This window comes from Aegilops tauschii, chromosome 3 (genome assembly GCF_002575655.3).
Source record: "Aegilops tauschii subsp. strangulata cultivar AL8/78 chromosome 3, Aet v6.0, whole genome shotgun sequence".
NCBI lineage: Eukaryota > Viridiplantae > Streptophyta > Magnoliopsida > Poales > Poaceae > Aegilops > Aegilops tauschii.
The window spans coordinates 431,921,783-431,945,567 of NC_053037.3; the positions used below are offsets into that span (position 1 = coordinate 431,921,783).

At 43.7% G+C, this 23,785-nt stretch overlaps 2 protein-coding genes across 3 annotated transcripts in view; both read left to right on the forward strand.

Annotated features, from left to right (window-relative positions):
• LOC109740887 (uncharacterized) overlaps positions 1-18,050 on the forward strand; it is a 37,709-nt gene extending 19,659 nt beyond the window's left edge. For both annotated transcript variants that reach the window (XM_020299933.4, XM_073510751.1), the window contains exons 30-44: positions 99-247; positions 329-483; positions 634-762; positions 856-941; positions 1,452-1,567; positions 1,663-1,775; positions 2,620-2,743; positions 2,824-2,942; positions 3,658-3,862; positions 3,956-4,127; positions 15,340-15,664; positions 15,816-15,955; positions 16,054-16,175; positions 16,285-16,486; positions 17,610-18,050. In XM_020299933.4, coding sequence (XP_020155522.1) covers positions 99-247; positions 329-483; positions 634-762; positions 856-941; positions 1,452-1,567; positions 1,663-1,775; positions 2,620-2,743; positions 2,824-2,942; positions 3,658-3,862; positions 3,956-4,127; positions 15,340-15,664; positions 15,816-15,955; positions 16,054-16,175; positions 16,285-16,486; positions 17,610-17,688 — 2,236 coding nt within the window. In that variant the 3' untranslated portion in view covers positions 17,689-18,050. The remainder of the gene's footprint in view (positions 1-98; positions 248-328; positions 484-633; positions 763-855; positions 942-1,451; positions 1,568-1,662; positions 1,776-2,619; positions 2,744-2,823; positions 2,943-3,657; positions 3,863-3,955; positions 4,128-15,339; positions 15,665-15,815; positions 15,956-16,053; positions 16,176-16,284; positions 16,487-17,609) is intronic.
• A 1,485-nt stretch (positions 18,051-19,535) lies between these two features.
• Positions 19,536-22,108, forward strand: LOC109740910 (single-stranded DNA-binding protein, mitochondrial). The gene is made up of 7 exons (XM_020299969.4): positions 19,536-19,842; positions 20,151-20,224; positions 20,318-20,454; positions 20,525-20,733; positions 20,859-20,959; positions 21,395-21,454; positions 21,753-22,108. Exons 2-7 carry the CDS (start codon positions 20,158-20,160, stop codon positions 21,767-21,769), a joined length of 591 nt encoding a protein of 196 aa, XP_020155558.1. The 5' UTR covers positions 19,536-19,842; positions 20,151-20,157; the 3' UTR covers positions 21,770-22,108.
• Positions 22,109-23,785: the final 1,677 nt, after the last annotated feature.

Below are 23,785 nucleotides of genomic sequence, written 5' to 3' on the forward strand. Positions count from 1 at the left end.
ATGATGCTCATAAAGTTGGGCATGGACATGCAAAGTTCATGAGTTGTTTATAATATCTGCTTCAGTGTTTTCTGATTCTTTTGTGCCAACAAATGCAGGTGCATTTTGGTTACTGGGGCGTATGGTGCCCAGAAAACTGACATAAACATAAGTTTGACAGCAGCTGGTCTTTTGTGGACTGCGACCGATTTTATTGTGAAGGGGTTAAGTGGCAGGTCTGTTCAGAAAGCTAATCACTTGAATGAAGGTACATGGGCACGCACTTCAGATAACATTGCCATTGCTTTTGATTTTCTATACTTCATACATGCTCTCTTTTGGATTGCAGAGGTTCAGTTGGGTGTATCAACGGAAGAGGGAGATATACCAACCAGTGAGGAAGGCGTCAAGCGAAATCCCTTGCAACAACTGGTTGATTACAATAAGCTGTTCTTTTCAGTTTTTTCCGTCCTTCAAAAATTGGGTGCAGATGACCGTCCGGAGGTATGTCTTTTCAACATGCCATTCGTTCTGTGTATGGCCATTCATGATTTGCTTAACATCTTCTGAGTAGCTTATTGGTGATTCCGTGGCACAATTGATAATTCTTTGACATGTACAGCCCAGCATAATTTATACTTTTTTTATTCCAAGGTTCGGAATTCAGCAGTTCGGACTCTGTTTCAAACTCTCTGCACCCATGGTCAAAAACTTTCTCTAAGTATGTGGGAGGATTGCCTGTGGATATATGTTTTCCCAATGCTAGAACATGTTTCCCACTTGGTAAGTAATGTAGCAATTGGTTAGCATATTTTGATCTTTCCCTTGAATCTTCTTCACTTATAATTAGCCCCTAATCTTTATATTATTTTTCAGGCATCTACCTCGTCTAAAGATGAATGGCATGGGAAGGAATTAGGAACTCGTGCAGGGAAAGCTGTTCATATGCTTATCCATCACAGGTTTTCAGTCTATGAAAGCACTGTAATCAGATTATATTTGTTCGATATGATTTTTTTTTGTTTAAAGTAAAAAAGCCACCTCTGTTATTTGGTTAACTCCATTATCTTCGGGTCGCCCCACAAATTGGAAGTTACGTTGATCATTAAACCTACTTCCATCTTAATCCTGTAGGCTAACTTGTTTTGATTTTAGCGCATGTGCACGTCCGCTCATTGTAGGAAAATATTGACGTTTCGACAACCCAAAAAGACAAAAAAAAAACACTTCGTGCACACACGTTCATGTACTCTGATTAACTACGCCCACCTTGTTTATCTTAAGAACTGAACCTGGATGGATGTGAATTAATACCGTTGCTCTCACCACTAAGCCACATGCCCATTCGTGTTTAGTCTTACTCATTCTGGCATCAAACATCGTCGAGTTCCTTGTGAGCTTTTATGTTTCTTGGTAATTTCCCTTGTTCTACCCTTTTATTTATCTGATGGATTGTTCTTTTGCTTATCCAGTCGAAATACAGCGCAAAAACAATGGGATGAAACTATTGTTCTTTTATTAGGTGGTATAGCACGGCTTTTACGATCATTTTTCCCCCTCCTCCAGCAATTGAGCAAATTTTCTTCCGGTCAGTTTTCTGCAGTGGCCATTATGCTTATGTTGCATACCAGTTAGTAAATTACCAGTAACTGTTATTGACATACTGTGCTTAAAATTGTGCAGGTTGGGCAATTTTGCTTGCGTTTCTAAAAAATAGCATCTTAAATGGTAGCAAGGAGGTAGCTCTTGCAGCTATTAATTGTTTGCAGACATTTGTTAGTTCAAACTGTCCGAAGGTTCTCTCTCTCTCTCTCTCTCTCAGATAGCTTAGTACAGTTTGTAAGCTAAATTGAATTGTTGGGCTTTCATTATTTGCCTGTTCAAATTATTTGTGATGGTGAAAGCTTAATGTTGTATTTTTCTTTATGGGAACAACCGAGTGTGCTACCTACTGTTCTCATGATTTGTCACTGTTATGCCATGACCTCGCCTTTGCTACCCCCTTACCCCCTCTAAATTTATACAGAGTTTTAAACATGTCCTCGCATTTGTTATCTCCTTACCCCCTATAAATTTATAGTTCTATACATGGTATCGTATATGTCATCTCATGATATAATAGGAAATATAGCTGTCAAATTAATGAAAGCACTAACAAAAGATGATTCGAGTCTGTATTGTCGATAATAATTTTGTTCATGAAGCAAATAAATCTGTTATTTCTGGACCAGTGACTGGATAAATGGAGTAATTGACATTTTAGATAGGTTATGTAATTGTGGACGTGTTTGCCATCTTGGCAATGGAAGCTGTGAGCGGAATGTAATCACCTGATGACTGCTATTACGACTTATGACTGCACCGGCTGTTTATGTTTTTTGTTGCATCTGAAAGAAACAAATCAGATGTTTTCACAGCTATGCGGGGGCAGTGTAACTTTAAGGAGCCTACTTGTTCTTCAAAGATTTAATATTTTCTCCGCACTTCCCTATTAAAGGACTTGATTTACACTTTCACAGTGGTATAAATGGCATGTCTTGGACTTGTCACCTTCTTTTATTTTTTCTGCTAAAAACAAGAGTACATGTTTTTTAAATCATCACATATACATGTTTGATGTATAATTAATAAAAATTTCAGGGCAATCTAGAATCCTCCTTTGTCAAATCCGTTCTTGATATTTACGAACTTGTTCTTCAAACTTCACCAAACTATAAGAGTGACTCGGCTGATAAGGTGAAGCAAGAGGTCCTTCGTGGTCTTGGTAAATTTCTGGACTTCGTAGTTTGTGTTGATAAGTTCCATGTGTTGTAATGAGCTACTAATCATGTTGCATTTATGCAGGAGATCTTTACGTTCAAGCGCAATCTCTATTTAATGATGACATGTATCTAAGGCTCATGGCTGTTATGCATCTAATGATTAAGAGTTCCATGAATTCTTCAGATTATGACAGTGAATTGGTATGCTCGTGAACTCCAATTTTATTAGTATTGTTTGCTACACTGTGGAGTTCAACGTAGAATTCTGGAAATGTCCTGTGTAAACTGTTAAGTATGTGGATATTTTCCCTGGTTAGCCATGCACGGTGGGGAGCGGGTTATGTTTGCGTTTTTAGAAAGGTAATGTGGGCATGATGAGTAGGACTTACACAACCATTCGGAACTGGCTGTTTCCCACTGTTTGAGGTCCAACCAGCCTGGGATTGGAATGTTTAGTGGTGTGTTACTGCCGTCTGCAAGTTGCTCGGCTTACAACCATTTTTGACCAGTTCCAAATGTTTTGACTGGGAACAACTAGTTTAATATTCCCTTTCCGAAACTAACAGTGGCCCACAACAAACCTTTCTCTTGTTTTTATACCCTGGGTAGGATAATACACCATGAAAGAAGCTTTAGTCTCTGTTTTGTCTTTTAGATAGTCCCAGAAGGTGCCTTTTATTCCATGGTTCTTTAATTTTACTCTTCTCATGCTTGACAGAAATACATGCTGTTCTCTTACAAAAAAAATCTGTGGCACTTATTTTGTGACAACCACAAAAGGAGCCTTTAATCTTCATTTCCCTCATATGTACTCTTGGAATCATTTTTTCAATTCCATGTTCCTACCTTGACAACTTCCATGCTGTAGAACAGAATGTATTGAACTTCATAACTCACTTAGCCTTTTATGCTTTAGGGTAGCATCCCTGCTGTGCAGCGTGGTATCTTAGAAATTATTCCTATGCTACGCCCAACAACCATGTTATCATCAATGTGGTCGCCTCTCCTGCTTGAGCTGCTATGCTATCTTAACGGAGAAGAAAGCCCCCTGCACAGGAATAGTAAAGAAATACGTGAACAGAATTCTGATGCACTGGCCAATGGCACAAAGCGTTCTTCTGGTAAGACATGTTATCATATCGTACATACATGTTTGTGTAATTTAAGAAATATGATATCTTGAGCAATTTGTGTGTAATTTATCATGGCTACAGTTGAACAAGGCCATATCAATGGCACTGGCACAAAAGGGGATACTGTGGTGGGCTGTGGCTGGGGCATTCTATTTATAGAAAAGCTTGTGCCAATCATGGTCAACCTTTTCCTGGAGGCTCCACCAAATGAAAGGTGTAGTGCCTCACCACAGGTTATTCAAGGTCTTGGAAGGTAAATTGCCTTAGCTTTACAGCCTTACAGTCCCTAGCAAAGCTTTGGGGGTAATAGTTATGTTGTAAACCTGTGCATATGGAGTTCCTTAGCTTTTCATGTGGTAAACATAACTTGTGTTGGTTGTAGTTATAAAGATACAATGCAAAAGTAAGAATATTTTCCCCAGTGAAGATCATGTGCTTACTGCAGAGTGTTCATACTAAATACAAAGTCATGGAAGATTAATTTGGAACCATCTAGATAATGAGCCTATGAAATTGGATTGTGAAGCAGCACCGGGTTGTCGAGGAGCAACTTCAACATGTTGTGCTAGATGTTGCTCGAGGCAGAGATAGGCTCATATGGCAGCAGGAATTCAATCCAGAAACTCCTAGAACGCAAAATCTATGCCAAGATCTTAGATAAGAACGCCAAGTTCTGTTAGTAGTGGGTACATAGTCTGAGTTATAAAACTAGAGGCAAGGACCTATATTTATAGGCTTTGAAGCCTTCACATCTCAGATTCTACTCATCACTAGAAGACTCTAGAAAACATTACTTAAAGGACATGTCAGCTTCTACCCATAGATAGAAGACTCTAGAGAAGATTACTTAAAGGTTAAGAAAATGAATACAATAACATATGACTTGAGGATCGATTTAGAAATCAAAATTGTCTTTTTTTTTTCTTTACCTCTCTCCTACTGTCCCTCATCAGATTGTTTATTTACTCCTTACTTACTCTGGAAATTGTTAACTGAAGCAGCACAAAGTTTGTGGAGGAGCAACTCCACCTTGCTGCTACAATGTGTACAGCACAAGTGTTGAAGGAACAGCTTCAACGTGCTGCGCTAGATATCGCTCTAGAGGCGAATGTAGGTTGATAGGGCAGCAAGAGTAAAATCCAGAACTCCTAGGGCACAAGATCTACTCCAAGATCTTAGATAAGAACAACAAGTTCTATTATAGGTAGGGGTACATAGTCTGCCTCCAAAGTAGAGGCGAGGACCTCTATTTATAGGGCTTTGGGAAGCCTTCACATACTTCTACTTATAGCTGGAATACTCTAGAAAACATTATGTAAGTTTCACCATTCTACTCATAGCTACTCACAACTAGAAGACTCTAGAAAACAGTAGGTAGGATAGAAAAGAAAAGGAAAGAAATACTACACTAGAGTGGAAGCATCTAGAAGTAGCCAAACAGATCTGGCATGTGTTTTCTTTCTTCTCATCTAGTGTTCCTCATCATTCTCCCCTGGTTGTTTGGAACTCGCCCTCGAGTTATCTTCATAGAGCGCTTCTTCTGGATGGTAGAGAGTCAAGTCCGCAACATTGAAAGTGTTGGAGATACCCATGTCACTTGGAAGATCTATCACATAAGCATTATCATTTATCTTCCTCATGATAGAGAAGGGCCCATACCTTCGCTGCCTAAGTTTCCCTTTAACACCTAAAGGCAGCCTCTCTTTTCGGAGGTAGACCATCACCTTATCACCGACTTGGAATGATTTTGGCCTCTTTTTGCAATCAGCAAGTTGTTTATATTTCTGATTTTGTGCTTCCAAAGCGCCGCGAATCTCTTCAAATAACTCGGTGTAATTATCAGCAAAGGACAATGCTGATTTTGAGTTTCCCCTTGATGGCAGCTTCACCAGGTCCACCACATGTGTTGGAACTTTAGTGTAGACAATGGAAAAAGGGCTCCTTCCTGTGGATCTATGCTTGGAGTTATTGTAGGAGAACTCTGCAAGAGATAAAGCCAAATCCCATTGCCCCGTGTCCATCTGTTTGTGGATGAGCAGTGCTAGAAAATTTCAATTCAGTGTTGAATTGCTTCCACAAAGTGAGCCAAAATGCAGCAAGAAACTTGCTATCACGGTCTGAGACAATGGACCTTGGAACTCCATGAAGTCTGACCACTTCTCGAAAGAATAGGTTTGCCACATGATGAGCATCCGTTTGTTAGGAATAAGCAACTTGTATTCCCATGAGGCCATAGGCCGATATATATACATGTACAGGTGTGGAACATATGCAGGAAACCCCTTATACAACGGGATAAATACAAAGGGGTACATGACCTATATTATAACTCTAACACCCCCCCTCAAACTCATGGTGGAGGAACAACACTGAGTTTGGAGAGATAAAAGCCATGTTGTGCTCTAGTCTGGGCCTTCGTCAGGAAATCCGCCAACTGTAACTCGGAAGGCACATACTGAAGAGCAATAACCTGATCCTGCACAGCAGCGCGCACATAGAAAGCATCAACACCAATATGCTTGGTGAGCTCATGCTTCACAGGATCGCGCGCAATGCTAATAGCACCTGTACTGTCAGATAAGAGCAGAGTCGGTGTAGTGACAGAAACACCAAAATCTTGAAGTAACCACTGTAACCAAGTCACCTCTGCCGTCAAAAGAGCCATGGCTCGCAACTCAGCCTCAGCACTCGAACGGGAAACTGCAATCTGTTTCTTCGTCTTCCAGGCAATGAGAGAACCGCCAAGAAAAACACAGTAAGCAGAAAGTGAACGGCGATCAGAAGGATCACTAGCCCACGTAGCATCTGCATAGGCCTGAAGCTCTAAAGAACTGGAGCTAGGAAAGAATAGACGGTGAGAGATCGTGCCCCGAAGATATCGGAGAACACGAAGGAGATGACTATAGTGAACCGATGTGGGAGCAGAGACAAACTGACTCAGAATATGAACCGGATAAGAGATGTCTGGACGAGTGACAGCTAGATAGACAAGACTGCCAACGAGATGACGATAACGCGTCGGGTCAGGGAGAGGATCACCATCAGTAGCACGGAGGTGAACATTGAGCTCCATAGGAGTCAACAATGCGCTCGTCAGTAAGAGCAGCACGAGCAAGAAGATCCTGGATATACTTTTCCTGGGATATAAAAAAGCCATCAGAGGTAGAAGAGACTTCAGTCCCAAGAAAGTAGCGAAGAGGTCCAAGATCAGACATAAGAAACTGCTCAATAAGATGGGCCTTTACAAAGGCAATATACTCGGGGTCATCCCCAGTGATGACCATATCATCAACATAGAGAAGAAGAAGAGTCCGGCCACGAGGAGATAGGTGAATAAACAATGCTGGATCATGAGCACTGACTAAAAAACCAGCAGTAGTGACCACAGAGGCAAAACGCTCAAACCAGGCGCGAGGGGCTTGCTTAAGGCCATAGAGAGAGCGACGAAGACGACACACCATGCCATCAGGAACAGAATACCCAGGTGGTGGCTGCATGTACACCTCCTCACGCAGCTCACCATTAAGAAAGGCATTCTTAACATCAAGCAGAGATATAGACCAGTGGCGTGCAGAGGCAACGGCAAGAAGTGTACGAATAGTGGTCATATGGGCCACAGGAGCAAAAGTCTCTGTCATAATCACGACCATGCTCCTGCTGAAAACCACGAGCCACGAGACGAGCTTTGTGACGCTCAAGAGAACCATCGGAGCGAGTCTTAACCTTGTAGACCCACTTACAAGTGATGGGACGGACTCCGGGAGGAAGAGAAACAAGATCCCAGGTACCAGTGCGTTCAAGAGCAGCAATCTCCTCTGCCATCGCCAACTGCCATTCAGGATGAACAACAGCCTGACGGTAAGAAGTCGGCTCAAGAACAGTAGCACCAGCGGTGGGAAATCCAAAGCGATCAATAGGCGGACGAGGACGAGAACGCAAGCCATAAGTAGGCTGAGAGAAAGAGGACGACTCATCCAAGGAAGCATCCACAGGTCGTGAACGACGAGTGTAATGCTGAGGAAAAGATGGAACAAGAGAAGGAGGAATCGCCAAGGTAGAATCGGGGGGTGGCGACGAAGAAGTCACCGGAGAGGAAGGTGTAGAATCCGGTGACATGCTAGGTGAGGAGACCGGGGAAGATGGTGGCGGCGAATCGACGAGGGGTGGAGAAGCAGAGGGAGTGGAACGAATAGGCACAGGCGCGACGGGGGTGATAGGCGAGTCAGGAAAAGTGAGGAAAGAGATATCCTCCACGAAAAAAAGAGGAAGATGGGCGTGGGTAGAAAGGACGAGACTCATCAAAAGTCACGTCTCGAGAGATACGCATCCGACGACCGATAGGATCCCAACAACGATAGCCCTTATGCTCATCACTGTAGCCTAAGAAGACACACTCAACAGACTGAGCGGTCAGTTTGGTGCGTTCGCGAGGGGCAAGAAGAACATAGCAAACACAACCAAACAAGCGAAGCATCGAATAATCGGGAGAACGATCAAAAAGACGCTCAAAAGGAACACCACCCTGCAAAGCAGCGGACGGCTGAAGGTTGATGAGATAAGCGGAAGTGGAGATAGCCTCGGCCCAAAAATGAGGCGGAAGAGAGGCGGCGATCATCATAGCACGAGCCGTCTCAAGAAGGTGACGATGCTTGCGCTCAGACACGCCATTCTGAGCATGAGCACCAGGACAAGAGAACTGGGCAAGAGTACCCTGCTCAGCAAGGACACCACGCAACACCTTAGAGATATACTCGCCAGCGGAGTCAGCACGAAAAACACGAATGGGTGAAGAGAACTGAGTATGAACCATGGCAGCAAAACGCTTATAAATAGACAACACCTCACTACGTGAAGTCATGAAATAAAGCCATGTGTAACGAGAAAAATCATCGATGAAAATAATATAGTATTTATGACCACCTTTCGAAGCGAAAGGAGCCGGACCCCATACATCAGAATGGACTAAATCGAAAGGACGCTTAGACACTGACTCACTATGTGAATATGGTAACTGAATCTGCTTGCCAAGACGACAACCCTGACACTCTAAAGAGACATCTCCTGAGACAGACCCCAGAAGACCTCGACGAACTAAAGACGATAACCGAGAACCACACAGATGACCAAGTCGATGATGCCACTGCTTGAAGGAACCAGTAACAGAGGCGACAGCAGCGGAGGGACTGGCGATGGTGGTGGCAGCGGAAGGAACATGAAGCCAGTCCAACTCCCAAAGACCCTGAGAATCACGGCGGCGAGGGCCAGCCCCAACCGACGATCCTGGACAGAACAAGAGTCAACGTCAAGGATGACACGACAACCAGAATCAGTAAGTTGACCGGCAGAAAACAGATTCATGGTAAGTCGAGGTACATGAGCAACATCAGGAACAGAATAAGGAGTGGAAAGATGGCCTCTACTAGCAACAGAAAGTGGAGTACCATCAGCAGTGAAGACATGAACAGGAGAATCCAGCGATTGAAGAGAGGACAAAGCGGAAGAATGAGAAGACATATGAAAAGAAGCTCCAGAGTCCAGAACCCATGGGGATGTACCTGACTGTGTAGAGGGCGGGTGCTCAGTGCGGGAAGCATCAGTCACAGAACCAGCAGTACCCGTCGAGGAAGAACCTGAAGCCGCGAGCAGACGCTTAAGTCTCAGAATATCCTGCTCAGTCAAAGCAATGGCTGAAGCTGGCAAGGGAGATGACGAAGTCCCTGAGGAGGATGATCGCGCCTTGCGCAGGTGTTTCCGCTTTGTGTAGCACTGGGACTCAATATGACCATCATTGTTGCAGTAGTCACAATGTGGACGGGGGCGACCTGAGCCTCCAGAAGGAGTGGGCAAGAGCGGCGGAGCACTCGAGCGAGAATGGGGCGGTGCAGCAGGTGGAGTGGAAGAAGCCCGAGTAGCGAGCACAGAGGGAACCTCCAGCAAACCAGCACCACGTAGGCGAGTCTCCTCAGCACGAATCTCTGAAAGCGCCTCCATGAGAGAAATACGGCCACGAGCAAACAACTGAGCACGCCGGGGCTCAAACTCCTTATGGAGCCGAGACAGGAACTCGTAGACGCGATGAAACTCCAAATTGGCCTGGACAGCCTGGCAGCAGGGGCAAGTACGACAACCAGCACTGCGGAGAGAATCAAGCTGACGCCAGATAGCAGAACTCTGTGCATAAAAGTCATCAACAGTAGAGTCACCCTGCTGAAGAGCATGCTCCTGACGAACCACAGAAAGGTATAAGGCATCACCAGAGGGCTCATAGCGCTGACGAAGACATGTCCACATCTGGAAGACAGTAGGAAGACCCAGAAACTCAGAAGCAAACTGAGGCAGAACACTAGCAGTGAGAACAGCTGCAGCACGAGCATCATCATCAAGCCACTGGGTGTAAACAGACAAAGCACCATGATACGTCTGAAGAGCCTCCTCATAAGCCAAAACCCTCTCATCATAGGCATGATCAGCAGCCTCATCAGCAATCTTAGCCGCATCCTTGGCGGCCTGATTAGCATCTGTAGGAAGAACCAGTGGAGTCGGCGGAGTAGGGGCCACCGGAGGAACCGGACGTGGCGGACAGCAGACCTCGCCAGAAAGAACACCTCAGAAACGGATGCCATGCATGTGAATGCGCATGAAGCCAGCGAACTCGGTGTAGTTAGTACCATCGAAGATCACCGGACAGCGAGGGACAGCAACATAGCCCGATGCAGTAGACATTTTTTTTGCGAGGGAAAGCGGAGACGAGGAGTCACACGGCGGTTCCACGAACGGCGGCCGCGGGAAGTGGAGCTGCGGCTCACGGGTAGCCGCGCACTGAGCCGATGCGTCCGCTGCCTTCGCGTGGCTGGGAGCAGGAGGCGCGGCTGGCACCTGGAGCAGGAGGCGGGAGGAGCGCCTGGCGGGAGCAGCACCTGGCGGGAGCAGCGCCTGGCACCTGGAGCAGGAGGCGGGAGCAGCACCTGGCGGGAGGGGCGGACGGCGGGAGGCACCTGGGAGCAGGAGACGGGAGCGGCGGGAGAGACGCAGCAGCGGCGCCGAGGCGAAGAGAAAAAGCGGCGGCGGCGGGATTGGATCGTAGCACGAGTTGCGCGTGCGAAAAAAGAGACCTAAAGCTCTAATACCATGTTAGGAATAAGCAACTTGTATTCCCATGAGGCCATAGGCCGATATATATACATGTACAGGTGTGGAACATATGCAGGAAACCCCTTATACAAAGGGATAAATACAAAGGGGTACATGACCTATATTATAACTCTAACATTGTCTTGCGGCATAGGATGAAATGAGCCATCTTAGAGAATCTATCCACGACCACAAATACATCATCACTTCCTCATCTTGTTCTTGGCAAGCCCAAGACGAAGTCCATAGAAATGTCCTCCCATGGAGCAACAGGAACAGGCAAAGGCATGTATAACCCTGTGTTCTGGACTTGGCCTTTGCAGGTCTGACATACGGGGCACCGTTGAACGAACTTTCCAGCATCTCTCTTTAGTTGTGGCCAAAAGTAGCGAGCTTCCAGGTTAGTGATAGTCTTGTCCCGTCCAACATGGCCACTAAGATCACTTGAATGGAGTTCTCTAACCAGCTTGTCACGTAGAGAACTTCTTGGAATGCACAAACGATCATTTTTGAAGAGATATCCATCTTGCATCAAATAGTCATCACCTAATGGTTGGCCCCTTGCGTGCTTTACCCAAACATGGCCAAAGTCTTCGTCACCCTCATACAACTCCTTTATTTGACCCATGCCCGGAAGTTCAGCTTCAAAAGAAGTCAAGAGGCATGCACGACGACTCAAAGCATCGGCCACTCTGTTAGTTATTCCAGATTTATGCACGGTGAGATAGTTAAACCTCTCAAGATATGCTGCACATCTTGCTAGCATGCGGTCAACATGCTTTTGATTTCTAAAATGCTTCAAGGATTGATGGTCGCTATAAACAATGAACTCTTTAGGCAGCAAATAGACTTCCCAAGTTTTCAACGCTCTGAAAACGGCGTATAATTCTTGCTGATAGGTACTCCATTTCTGTCTAGCTTCACTTAACTTCTCACTAAAGAAAGCAATGGGCTTCCTTTCTTGAGATAGGACAGCTCCAATGCCTACTCCACTTGCATCACACTCCAACTCAAAAGTCTTGTTGAAATCAGGTAGTACCAAGACAGGAGCTTGTGATAGCTTTTGTTTAATCTCATTGAAGCTGGCTTCAGCTGCTTCTGCCCATTGGAACTTTCCTTTCTTCAAACACTCGGTAATTGGTGCCATTATAGTGCTGAAATTCTTAACAAATCGCCTATAGAAAGTTGCAAGGCCATGAAAGCTTCTTACCTCAGAAATGGTCTTAGGAGTTGGCCATTCTCGGATTGCTTCAACCTTAGAATCATCAACACGAATGCCGTCACATGTTATGACGAATCCTAGGAAAAGTTGTGTTTGCAGGAAAACACATTTCTTCAAGTTGACGTAGAGCTCATTTTCCCTTAGTACTTCTACTTAGTACTTCTAGCACCTTCCGAATGTGATCAAAGTGTTCATCCTCATCCTTGCTATAGATCAAGATGTCATCGAAATAGACCACAACAAAGTGGGATAAGAAGGGTCTAAGGACTTGATTCATTAAGTGCATAAAGGTACTTGGTGCATTTGAGAGTCCAAATGGCATGACTAGCCATTCAAACAACCCTTCCTTTGTCTTGAAGGCGGTCTTCCATTCATCCCCGGGTCTTATACGGATTTGATGATATCCACTTCTTAAATCTAGCTTTGTGAACACTCTTGCTCCACTAAGCTGATCCAACATATCATCCAGACGGGGAATAGGGAATCTATACCTTACGGTGATCTTGTTAACGGCTCTACTGCCCGTACACATGCGCCAAGATCCATCTTTCTTTGGCGCGAGTAGGGCTGGTACAACACATGGGCTAATACTTTCTCGAATGTGCCCCTTTTGCAACAATTCCTCCACTTTCTCCTTCAATATACCATGCTCCTTTGGGCTCATTCGATAGTGTGGAAGATTAGGAAGACTTGCTCCCGGAATTAAGTCAATTCTATGTTGAATTCCTCTCATCGGTGGCAAGCCATGTGGCTCCCCAAGTATGTTCTGAAATTCTGCCAATAAACCACGTACCTTTGCTGGAATTTCAACAGTCAGGTGCTCTTCTCCCTTTACAACAAGTGCAGCACACAAACTGCTTCCTTCAAGTCTTCCATAAACTCATGAGAGGTATGGGAGATAGTTAACATAGTTTTCCCCTCCTCCTTAGAGGTATTACCTTCGGGTTTGTTTGGTAAGATAATGATCCTTCTCTTGTTCCAAATGAAAGAGTAAGAATTTTCCTTGCCCTTTTGTGTAGTATCCACATCAAATTGCCAAGGCCTCCCAAGAAGAACATGGCTGGCATCCATGTCAACCACATCACACAACACATTTGAGCGATAATGCTTACCCAAAGAAAGTGGCAGGTTGCATTGTTTGGTGATCCTCATATTCACTCCTTTCTTGATCCATCCAATAGTGTAGGGATTTGGATGATCATGGGTTTCAAGCTTTAAATGGTCCACCAACTTCTGGGAGATAAGATTCTCGCAGCTGCAACTATCAATCACTAGTTTGCATACCTTGCCATTCACCGTGCATTTGCTCTCAAATATTTTCTTCCGTTGTGTGTCATCGAGTTGTGGTGTGGAACATAGGACACGCTGGATCACACATACCACCTCTTCACCTTCTTCTTGACAAACCTCTTGTCCGTCTACATCTTCAGATTCGTATTCTTATCGCTTTCACCATCATGGATAGTCGTGTTAACAAATTTCCTTAGTGGGCAGCCGCTGGATATGTGTCCCTCTTTACCACATTTATAGCACTTTGGGCCTTCATTTGCCTTACCCTTGCCTCTAGTTTGCTTCGGGATGGGCTGTTTTGTCTTTGGTGGAGTGGTCTTTTCTTCCACTCTATTAGGTTGGCTCCTAGATGAGCCTTCGGTATGAGGATATGGAGGATATGGAGCCTTAGTTGTCTTTCTCATCCTCACAAACCTCTCGGCCTTTAAGGCTAGAGCTTGTGCTTGATCAACGGACCAGATTTGTTGCATCATCAATCGATCTTGAATAGCATCATTGAGACCATTAATGTACCTTTCAACTTGTTGCTCTTCAGTTTCAGCAAGGTTGCACCTCACTTGTAGCCTTAGAAACTCCTCCGTGTAATCTGAAACAGTCCTATTTCCTTGAGCACAATTTTGAAATTGGATAAATAGGATCTGGTCATAATCAGCGGGCAAAAATCTCCCTTTCAAGAGGCCTTTCATTTGTCGCCAAGTTCTAACACGAGGTTCTCCTCTGAGCCTGCGCTCCTCTTGAACGCGATGCCACCATGCACCGGCTCCTCCTTTCAGTTTGTATGCGACCAAAGGAACTCTACGATCTTCCGGAACCTCCATGACCTCAAAGAAAGTCTCCACTTCATATAACCAATCCAGGCACCCTTCAATGTCAACATTTCCATTAAAACTTGGGATCTCAGCTTTCACCTTGTATGTCTCTTGCATATGTAGGGTTGGGTGCTCTCCGATATGCATAGAGATTTGGCTCTTCAAGGGCATCATCATATTCTTCACCTTCAGAAGCCTCAACATAAATTGGCCTTCTTGAAGCACGTTGAACAACATGTTGTCGTGGCGGTCTTGCTCCAAGATTACCTCTCCTTCCTTGATGAACATCTTCCTCTTCTTTAGATGAATCTCCTTCATTGGTAGCAGGGGGGACACCCTTTCTTATCATCTCAACCAGCTGGTCAAATCTCCTATTAAGATCTTCACACAGCTCTTTGATTTGTTGTTCAGCAGCATCCATCCTCTTCTCCAATTGCTCCATTGCTTGCTGCAACTTACTCTCGAAGAGGACAGCAAGAACTAGTATGGGTCAACGAGGCTCTGATACCACCTGAAGCAGCACAAAGTTTGTGGAGGAGCAACTCCACCTTGCTGCTACAATGTGTACAACACAAGTGTTGAAGGAACAGCTTCAATGTGCTGCGCTAGATATCGCTCTAGAGGCGAATGTAGGTTGATAGGGCAGCAAGAGTTCAATCCAGAACTCCTAGGGCACAAGATCTACTCCAAGATCTTAGATAAGAACAACAAGTTCTATTATAGGTAGGGGTACATAGTCTGCCTCCAAAGTAGAGGCGAGGACCTCTATTTATAGGGCTTTGGGAAGCCTTCACATACTTCTACTTATAGCTGGAATACTCTAGAAAACATTATGTAAGTTTCACCATTCTACTCATAGCTACTCACAACTAGAAGACTCTAGAAAACAGTAGGTAGGATAGAAAAGAAAAGGAAAGAAATACTACACTAGAGTGGAAGCATCTAGAAGTAGCCAAACAGATCTGGCATGTGTTTTCTTTCTTCTCATCTAGTGTTCCTCATCATTAACGCAGGTGCATGAACACAAGGAGAGACAATCCCAGGGGTACCCTTTGGAGAGTTTCTGCTGAATGCTTCAATCGTGTTGTGACAGATGAGGTGAGGCAGGAAAATGCTGAATGTGGAAGTGACATGAATTCATATAGACTTTCTAGAGCTCGCTTCTGGAAGGAGGTTGCAGATGTATACGAAACCTTTCTTGTTGGATCTTGTGGGCGTGTGTTGTCTTCAGATGTTCCTTCAGCTGACTCTGCTACAGCTGATGAGAGCCTTGAGATGACTGTCCTCACTGTTTTTGGAGACAGTGTTCTGAAATTGCAGAAGGAGGCTCCTGTTGAGGTTTGTTCATAAATAAGATTTATTTCTTTAGCTTTGCAGTTGTACATGAGAGATAACTAATTGTGGCTTGGAAGGGTTCTAAAAAATCTGTCCTTGTAAATGCTCAATTGTGTCCATCTAACAGGTAGTTCAAATGTCTGTTCTCTTCCAGGTATTGCAAAGGCTTGTGAACTGTCTTGATCGTTGTGCATCACGAACAGGATCCCTACCTATTCAAACTGTCGGTCTTCTACCATTGCACTGCAGCAGATTTTCTCTGGGCTGTTTGCAGATGATGTTTTCTTTATGCAGGTGCAACATTTTTTTTTCTATTTCATTTGCTTGCTTATGCCAACTACCAAAGTGAGAGTACACTTAGACACAATGTTAACTTGTTCCTATAATTGCAGTTGTATATTGAAGACAAGCTCATACCCTGCAGTATCAGAAACCAGCAAAGTTTCTATTTCCATTCTTACAAAGCGATGTGAGGTTATACTGGGTCAGTTTTTAGCTGATGAAAATGACCTAGGTATTTTACAAAATCGATGATGATTTAATCTTGAGCTTCCTTTCATAGTAACGTTGTTGCTCTACAGCAATGCCCCCAATTTTGTAATTATAATGTTCTATTGTTGCAGGAGACCGTCCATTGCCCAGTGTGAGGATTGAAGAAACGGTTTGTGTCCTTCAAGAGCTTGCTAGGCTAATATTAGATATTGAAACAGCTAATGCTCTCAACATACCACTGTACCTGAAAGATGCTTTACGGGAAAACCAGTCCCATGGGAGGGCCCATTTGTTGTCGTTGCTTCCCACTTTCTCTGAGCTTGTCGTCTCAAGGTGAGAGAAGGGTTTTCTAGTCCTATAGAGTTACTAGGAAGTATAATATAGAGCTAATGTCTCAGACAGTAAGAAATACCTAAATTAGGTAGATAGTGAATTGTGAGATTGTTAGCAAGTAATGCAAAGTTACGACCAAAGTTACCACTGGTAGTTGCTGTACAATTCACTAGTTGCTGTCAAAGAGTGTACAAAGATTGTAGCTGCAATTAAGTAATAAGAAGCTACCCAGGTAACACGTAGGATTGCTAGTAAATAATGTAAGTACATCGTTGATAGTTGCACAAATAACACAGCTGTGAGCTGGCACTGTAGAGCTGTGAGCAAGTAATATCAGAGTTACTCTCTGGGGATACAAACTGACTATCAAGTTACGTCGCTGATTTAAGTAATAGCCGCTTTCTGACCACAAACTAGCTGTCAGCTGAGAAATAACTTTTGTTCCATCTCCAGAATGTAAGAACTGAAATGTCGTGTAGATCACTGCAAGTGTCAATCTTGTAGACCCAGTTTGAATGATCATTTAAAGGTTAAAACTGGGCACTCCTTTGCTATGTGATTGCATTAAAAATCAATAGATCAGTCTCTAAATTAATACGATGAACACAGCAATACCCATGTTCTAGAAAAAGGTGGCGATGTAGGACAATATCGTTTGACAATTCACGGAAAATATCCTCATGGGTGTTTATCTTTCCCTAGCAGTAAAAATGTTGCCAACTTGCTATAACTATTTGGTTCTATTTACCGGTAATGAGCTGTTAGTTGATCAACTCAACCAGAATTGTGTTCCTGAATTTTCCCATTAATATCAACAATTGTTTGTATAAAATAAGAATAAATGATTCCTGTGGACTATTGTTTTCTTAAATAATGTCTTTCATATACAATACATGGTAAATTGTAGAATCTGCATAGTTCATAGGATTTAGGTAGGATCTCAGATTCTATGGTTCAACCCAACCACATCATCCTATCAGAATATATCCTACTCAATCGAGAATCTCAGTCCTCACAACCGTGGTCAACATGTAATCTTTATTTTAACTTTGGGTTCATTTGAGCCATTATTTGTCTTCTTACTCTTTATATTTACACCGGCATTCTGTTGTCCCTGCATCAGAGAACCCAGGGTTCGGGAGCTTGTTCAGGTCCTTCTCAGACTCATCTCCTCAGAGCTAGGACTGCAACGCCTGACGTAAAGATGAATGATGAACTCTGTTTTTTTTTTCTTTTGCTGGACCGGAATGCTATATCTTCGTTAGTATTCCACCTCTTCATTTACATCCATGATCCTGTATATCCGCCATGACGAGCGAGAGGCGCTCGAGGAATCACATCTATAAATGAATAGGGTTGTACATGTAACATTTTGTCGAGGAAGTTGTTTTCTGTTTCTGTAAACATTAGGTATATAGCCAATATTTTTCATGTTTGACGTAGCAGTAGTCAACCTCTAGTTGTGACAGTAACTTGTATTTTGAATTGTGGATTAAGGCTGTGATGGTGTTGATACAAAATAATGAACCGTTTACACTGATGAATGATCTGTAAGCACATTCAAGCCACTACAGTTGTATTTATCACCTTGGCGTGTGATTTTCACTTTGCCGGAGGTTTTATCAGCTGTCGGAAAAGGGTTACCTGACATACTAAAGTTGAGACACTTATTTTGGGACAGAGGAAGTATATTATATGTATAAAATTTGCACGGACGTGCAGTGTTAGAACAGTGGGAACTTTTCTGCTTTTTAAAATGTGTTCTTTGTGCATCTCGTTCTAGAACATGGTAAGATCTGCAACATAGATATACATATTAAAATGTGTTCTTTGTGGGTCTCGTTCTAAAACATGGCAAGATCTGCAACATAGATATACATAGTATGAAAGTATATTTTTATAAACTATCTAATTTGGTGTTCTATATAATATGTTTTTTTACAAACTTGATCAAACTTGTAGATTTTGACTTAGGACAAACCTAGGACTTAAATTAATCAATTTGGAACTGAGGGAGAGGGAGTACTAGCTAAATACTCTTGCGTTGCTATGGAAATTAAAATGACCATGCATTGCTATCGAAGTTCCTTTTATTGCATGACTTGGTTGGCTGATGGCATCGTAGTTCCTAACCTTGTGTAAATAAAAATGTACATAAAAAAACATCAATTGAATCAACTATACAAACGTTTGTGATACACTTTTGTTATTCAATTGGGAGCGTGGGTTACTAACTTTGTGTAAATAAAAATCACCACATCGATCACGTTTGATCCAAAATCACCACAACATAACATGTCTTATGTCGCAAAGGAGGAGTACATTCCAGGGTTTATTTAGCTCACATATACTGATACACTTACAGGTAAATTGGAGCCTTCTAACGCTTCGTGATCCCAAAAGGGTTTAGGGTTTAGCACGCGCACACATACCCCTTTGGCTGCACTCTAGCGATTTAAGGCGATTAGGGTTGCTCGCCTCCTGACGCCGCGTCAGGTCTATCCCGTCTCTTGTGGCCTTAGACCATGGAGGCGCGGTGGATCTCGACCTTTGCCGGCGGGAGGGTCCAACTTCGTTTTTATGTGTCCTTTTGTATCCGTTTAGGGTTTCTGCTCAGAAAGGTGAGGCGATGACGGCTTCCTGAAGATGGAATAGTGTTCTTCTCGCCTAGCCTCTGTCCCGGCGATGCGCCTAGCCTTGTCTTCTGGAGGTGTGTCTCCAGCGGATCTCGTGGGATCGGTCGGCGTTTTGTCCTCAGTGGATCCGGTCTTTGTTCGCCTGTGTCTGAATATTAGATCCTTTCGATCTATGCTTCTCTTCATCGTCGCAGTTGCTGTTTCTGGTGCGCTAGTCCTATGCGGCCTTAGCATGACGACTTTCTGACTGTCGACTACACCAAGGTTTGTCCGGCTCCAATGAGGAAGGGGTGATGACGGCGAAGCGTGGTCTACGGACCTGAATGTAATTTTTATTTTTGATGTTCTTTGTACTATCTTGATATTTGATGAATAGTTTGGAAGTTAAAAAAAAAGGGTTCGTGGTCCCTTGCACCGCGATTTTTCCTCTCGACTCACTCAGCCCTTCGATCTTCCTCGCATGAGCTAATGCTTTGACCTAACGAAGCTTCAACCGGGCCAGTTGCGGATGTAAAACCACCCTAAAATCTTCCGCCGGTGCCCCTGAGCTGCCGTCGCCGTCGCCGTAGCTTGGCGTCAGCGCGGAGGCCCGCTCCCGCTCCCGCTCGCCCACCCAACCCCTCCTCTCACGCGCGTCGCCGCCGTCGCCGTTTCCGTTCTAGCCCGTCGCGTCCCTGCTGTCTCCACCCCCGTCCGCAGTCCTCGACATCCATTTTTGAGGTATGGCCGCCGCATAGTCACCCACCCAGTGATCAATTGAACCGGCCTCTACAAGTTCCAGGATGAGATTGGTACATCTAGATCCGACCCTGTCAACAGAGGATGAGATTTTGAGAGATATATGGTGCCCCTTAAGGGCAAATCAAGCCATAAGTAGTTAACATTTTGCTGTGCGTTCGTGCTACATCACTGGCTTTCTGATGAGAAGCTTTTAGGAATTACACACAAGCTAGCCGCATTCCTTTGTTATTGAGGTTGTTTAATTTTGTGACTATGTCATTTCACCCTTTTCCCCTTTATGTATGTAGACCTACCATGAGCACGAAATTGCTCAACAGCTTGAGCCTGAGGAGGCTCCTAGGACAGCAAAGAAACCCAATCGGTGGGTACAGCGTATTTATTTTGTCTTATTTGATCATGGAAGGTGCTCATCACATATATGACTCCTTGCCTGTGTATTTTTTTTTCTTGGTAGACTTATACACAGCATCGCGAGCATGGAGCTCTAGCACTTCATTTTCTGGTGCTCATGAGAAGAATGGCATGGGCGTCGAGGCAGATGGTGATCTTGCAGATTCTTGGAAAGATGCTGACTTCCGTGGTGTTTACCGGGTACTTGCTTGATATATCCTATTAGAATAACTACTCGTATTTTGGTTCTCATGTTGTTTGTTTTTGTTAGGCCATTATTTGTGGCAGCGTTGGACAAGTGCCTGTGCAGAAAAAATTGAGGAACGGGCATACTGTGACTGTATTTACTGTCGGGACTGGAGGCATGTTTGACCAGAGGAGGGCAGGTGCTGAAAACTTGCCAATGCCAGCTCAGTGGCATCGCATAGCTGTTCATAATGAGCAGCTTGGTACATATGCTGTTCAAAAGTTGGTTAAGAAGTATGTGCTTTCTACTCTATAGCACGTGATTCTGTTTTTTTGCCTTTTGATGTGAAATCAAAACTAAAGTTCAGATTCTTAATTCACCAAGGATATACCGTGCTTATTATTATGTCTTATTTCAGTGCTGCAGTATATGTTGAGGGTGATATTGAGACTAGAGCCTACAATGATAACATCAATAATCAAGTGAAAATCGTACCTGAGATCTGTGTGCGGTTTGATGGTAAGTTAATCTGAGGTTCAAGTAATTTTTCTTTCCCTTGGCAATCTGTTTTGTTGTAAATATTCGTTAGCCAAATAAACTAATGCAAATGTGGCACAAGCTACCTGAGTTATTTCTTGAAGAATGCCCTGCTGATTTTTGTTCTCTTGCGGTACCCCACCCATCCCTACCAAAGCAGCTTAGTTAGAAAACAGACCTACCTAAGGGGAGCGGGACTAGCTCTCCTGTTGCTTTTCAATAAAAGGAGAGACAACTCTGCCTGTGGAGTCAAGGACTAGATGTAGTTCTTCATGCAGCTTAATTTGGACTCCCCTCACTCTCAGTATATTGTACTATCATCTCTGAATTCATGTCATTTTCATTATTTACAGAAATTTTGCTTTTGTTCATTTCCATTTGTATGTTTTTGATGTATGGGAAATTTAATCTTTTCAGGCAAGATACACTTGGTTCAATCTGGGGGCAGTGATGTCAGCAAATCATTGGAAGAGTTAAGTAAGTGCGGTCTGTATCTCATTTTTTTTTTCTTATATAAGGGAAGGCATCATGGCATATACTCTCTCCGTCCCACAATATAAGAAGTTTTTTGACACTACACTAATGTCAAAAAATGTCTTACATTGTGGGACGGAGGGAGTAATAAATAAGTGCAGATCATCGGACAGGCAGCGTTGTTGTTCTTTTCAGTGCTCTCCGCTATGTCCGTGAACAGACTTGTGTGCATAAAGAATCGCATTAACCTGTAACATGTGTTCATCACATAAGATCGTCATAACAGCCTTCCTTTTGGCAGGGGAAGGGCTATTTTAGTTGCGACCTGAGGGACAATGAGCAGCAGGAGGAGTTGGCCAACTGGAGTGTTAGATTCAGGCAACTTTGCCAAAGCACTTTTATTAGGTCCATTGATAGTAACTGGACTGGAGAACTGAAAGCCCTTGTATATGCAAGCGGTGCTCTCTCTGCCTTTTTGAGCGTATGGGGGCTCTTCTGGCTGTTGAAATCGAGTTTATATTGAGCTGCAGGAGAGAAACGGCGGTCTATTGAGATCTCTGAAGATGCTTTTATTTTTCACAGCTAGTACTGATGCCCCGTGCTCGTAACAATGACCAGTCTCAGTGTCTATTCATAATACTTGCATCTTTGTTTTAAGCCCTACGTGCTAGCATACCATATCGCAGTTAGTTGGCTCAAATCTGAATTTACTTATCTGCTGCAGAAATACAGCTCCTGATGCTCATGTCTCTTTGTCTGCTGGTCTGACTGGCCTGTCTAGAGTGTTTTCATTTTCTGGTTGCTCTATCTTTTTATTTTCATTTTTCTATGTACTCCCTTCGTCCTAATTTACATGCCATCTTATTTCATGATTTAGCTTACTGTCAATTTGACCAATAATGTAAGAGTCATGTGTCATAAATATCATACTGTTAGAATTTTTTGGGGGAGTAGGAATTCAATGGTATAACTTTTGTGGTACTTAATAAATGTTTTATTGGTCAAATTGATGGTCAAACTTAAACTTGAAATTCATTGGTTCCACGCAAACTGCGACACCGTAGTACATGCACAGTATTTTTTTTTCATGAATATAGGTGATTTTTTTGTTCATGCCTTGTCGGCGTCCTCCCGTTGCGGCTTCGGCCCCGGTGCTCTGAAAGATGCGCCCTTCAGGCTTCCTTGGCTTGCCGGCGTTTTGGCAACTCCGGCCTCGTCTGACTAGATCTGCGTCTCTCCAAATCCTGGCTCGCCGGTGTTGCTGGTTGCTGTCGCATCCCGTGTGCCGACTCTCTTCGCACAACCGCCGCCTCTCCCACCTTCGCCACTGCTTCACCTCTCCTCTACCAGATCCAATGGCTCGCGCGTCCAGCGGTGCCCATTGCCACCCCTCGGCGGTGGATGTAGCTCCCCTTCCTGCTGTGACGATTCCAGCTAGCGGCCTCTTCCACATCTTTGGATCCTATCCCGGTGGCTTCGGATTGTTCGGACATAGGCCAGAGCAAATCCTTGCTTGGCTTATTGATACTTGTAGCGGCGACACCTACAGGTGATTCACCTTCTTGGAGGCACTTCCATGGCCTTCTCCATGCCCTTCTTCGAGCACCAGGGAAAACCCTAGGTCCGATTCCTTTGGATCGGGCGGCGGCGGCGTTACGTGTTATTCTCTTTAAGGAGTAGTCTTGCTTGCTTCCCCGGTGATGGTTTTCGAGATTTTGGACGTTGTATGGTTTGGAATGTTTCACTTGGCCAGGGTAGTTTAGCGTCGTGTTGTAGTTTTTGTTTGGGCCGAGCATTGCATGTCTCTCTGCTCTGGGCATCATGTCTACGCCGTCTTGTGGTTGTTCCATGTGATGTATCCCTCCTTATTCTAACTTCTTCTATCAATGAAAGATATGCAAGCTTGTGTATTCGCGTAAAAAAAAGATGATTTTTTATATTGATTCCATTTTTTGTAATGTAAACCATCTTTAAAATATGAAACGGTCGCGAGGAATGTGGATATTTTTATGGATTGGGGAATAAATCCATACGTTTAGATGTTTAATGAACATTTTTATATAATATATACATGAATAGTTTTCATATATAATAGAATAAAAACTAAAAAAAGGACAAAGTTGTAGCCTTTTTGTTCTGTTTTTCATATTAGGAACAATTTTTGTACATCTTTTTGCATAATATATGTAATGATACTAATTTTTAAAATTTGGAAAATATATAAATTAAGAAAGTAGATCAGCCAGTTTAGAAACTGTCCCACAGTACTCCTGCGAGTGCTTGTCTATAAACAAGGATATCATTTGCACTTTTCCGCTCAATCATCTCTCTCTC

Bases quoted from the DNA above. Each gene is read 5' to 3' on its own strand.
- LOC109740910 (XM_020299969.4), top strand. From the start codon at position 20,158: ATGAGCACGAAATTGCTCAACAGCTTGAGCCTGAGGAGGCTCCTAGGA. The intron at 20,225-20,317 runs GTGGGTACAGCG...TTTTCTTGGTAG, and splicing joins ACAGCAAAGAAACCCAATCG to ACTTATACACAGCATCGCGA. The intron at 20,455-20,524 runs GTACTTGCTTGA...TGTTTTTGTTAG, and splicing joins ACTTCCGTGGTGTTTACCGG to GCCATTATTTGTGGCAGCGT.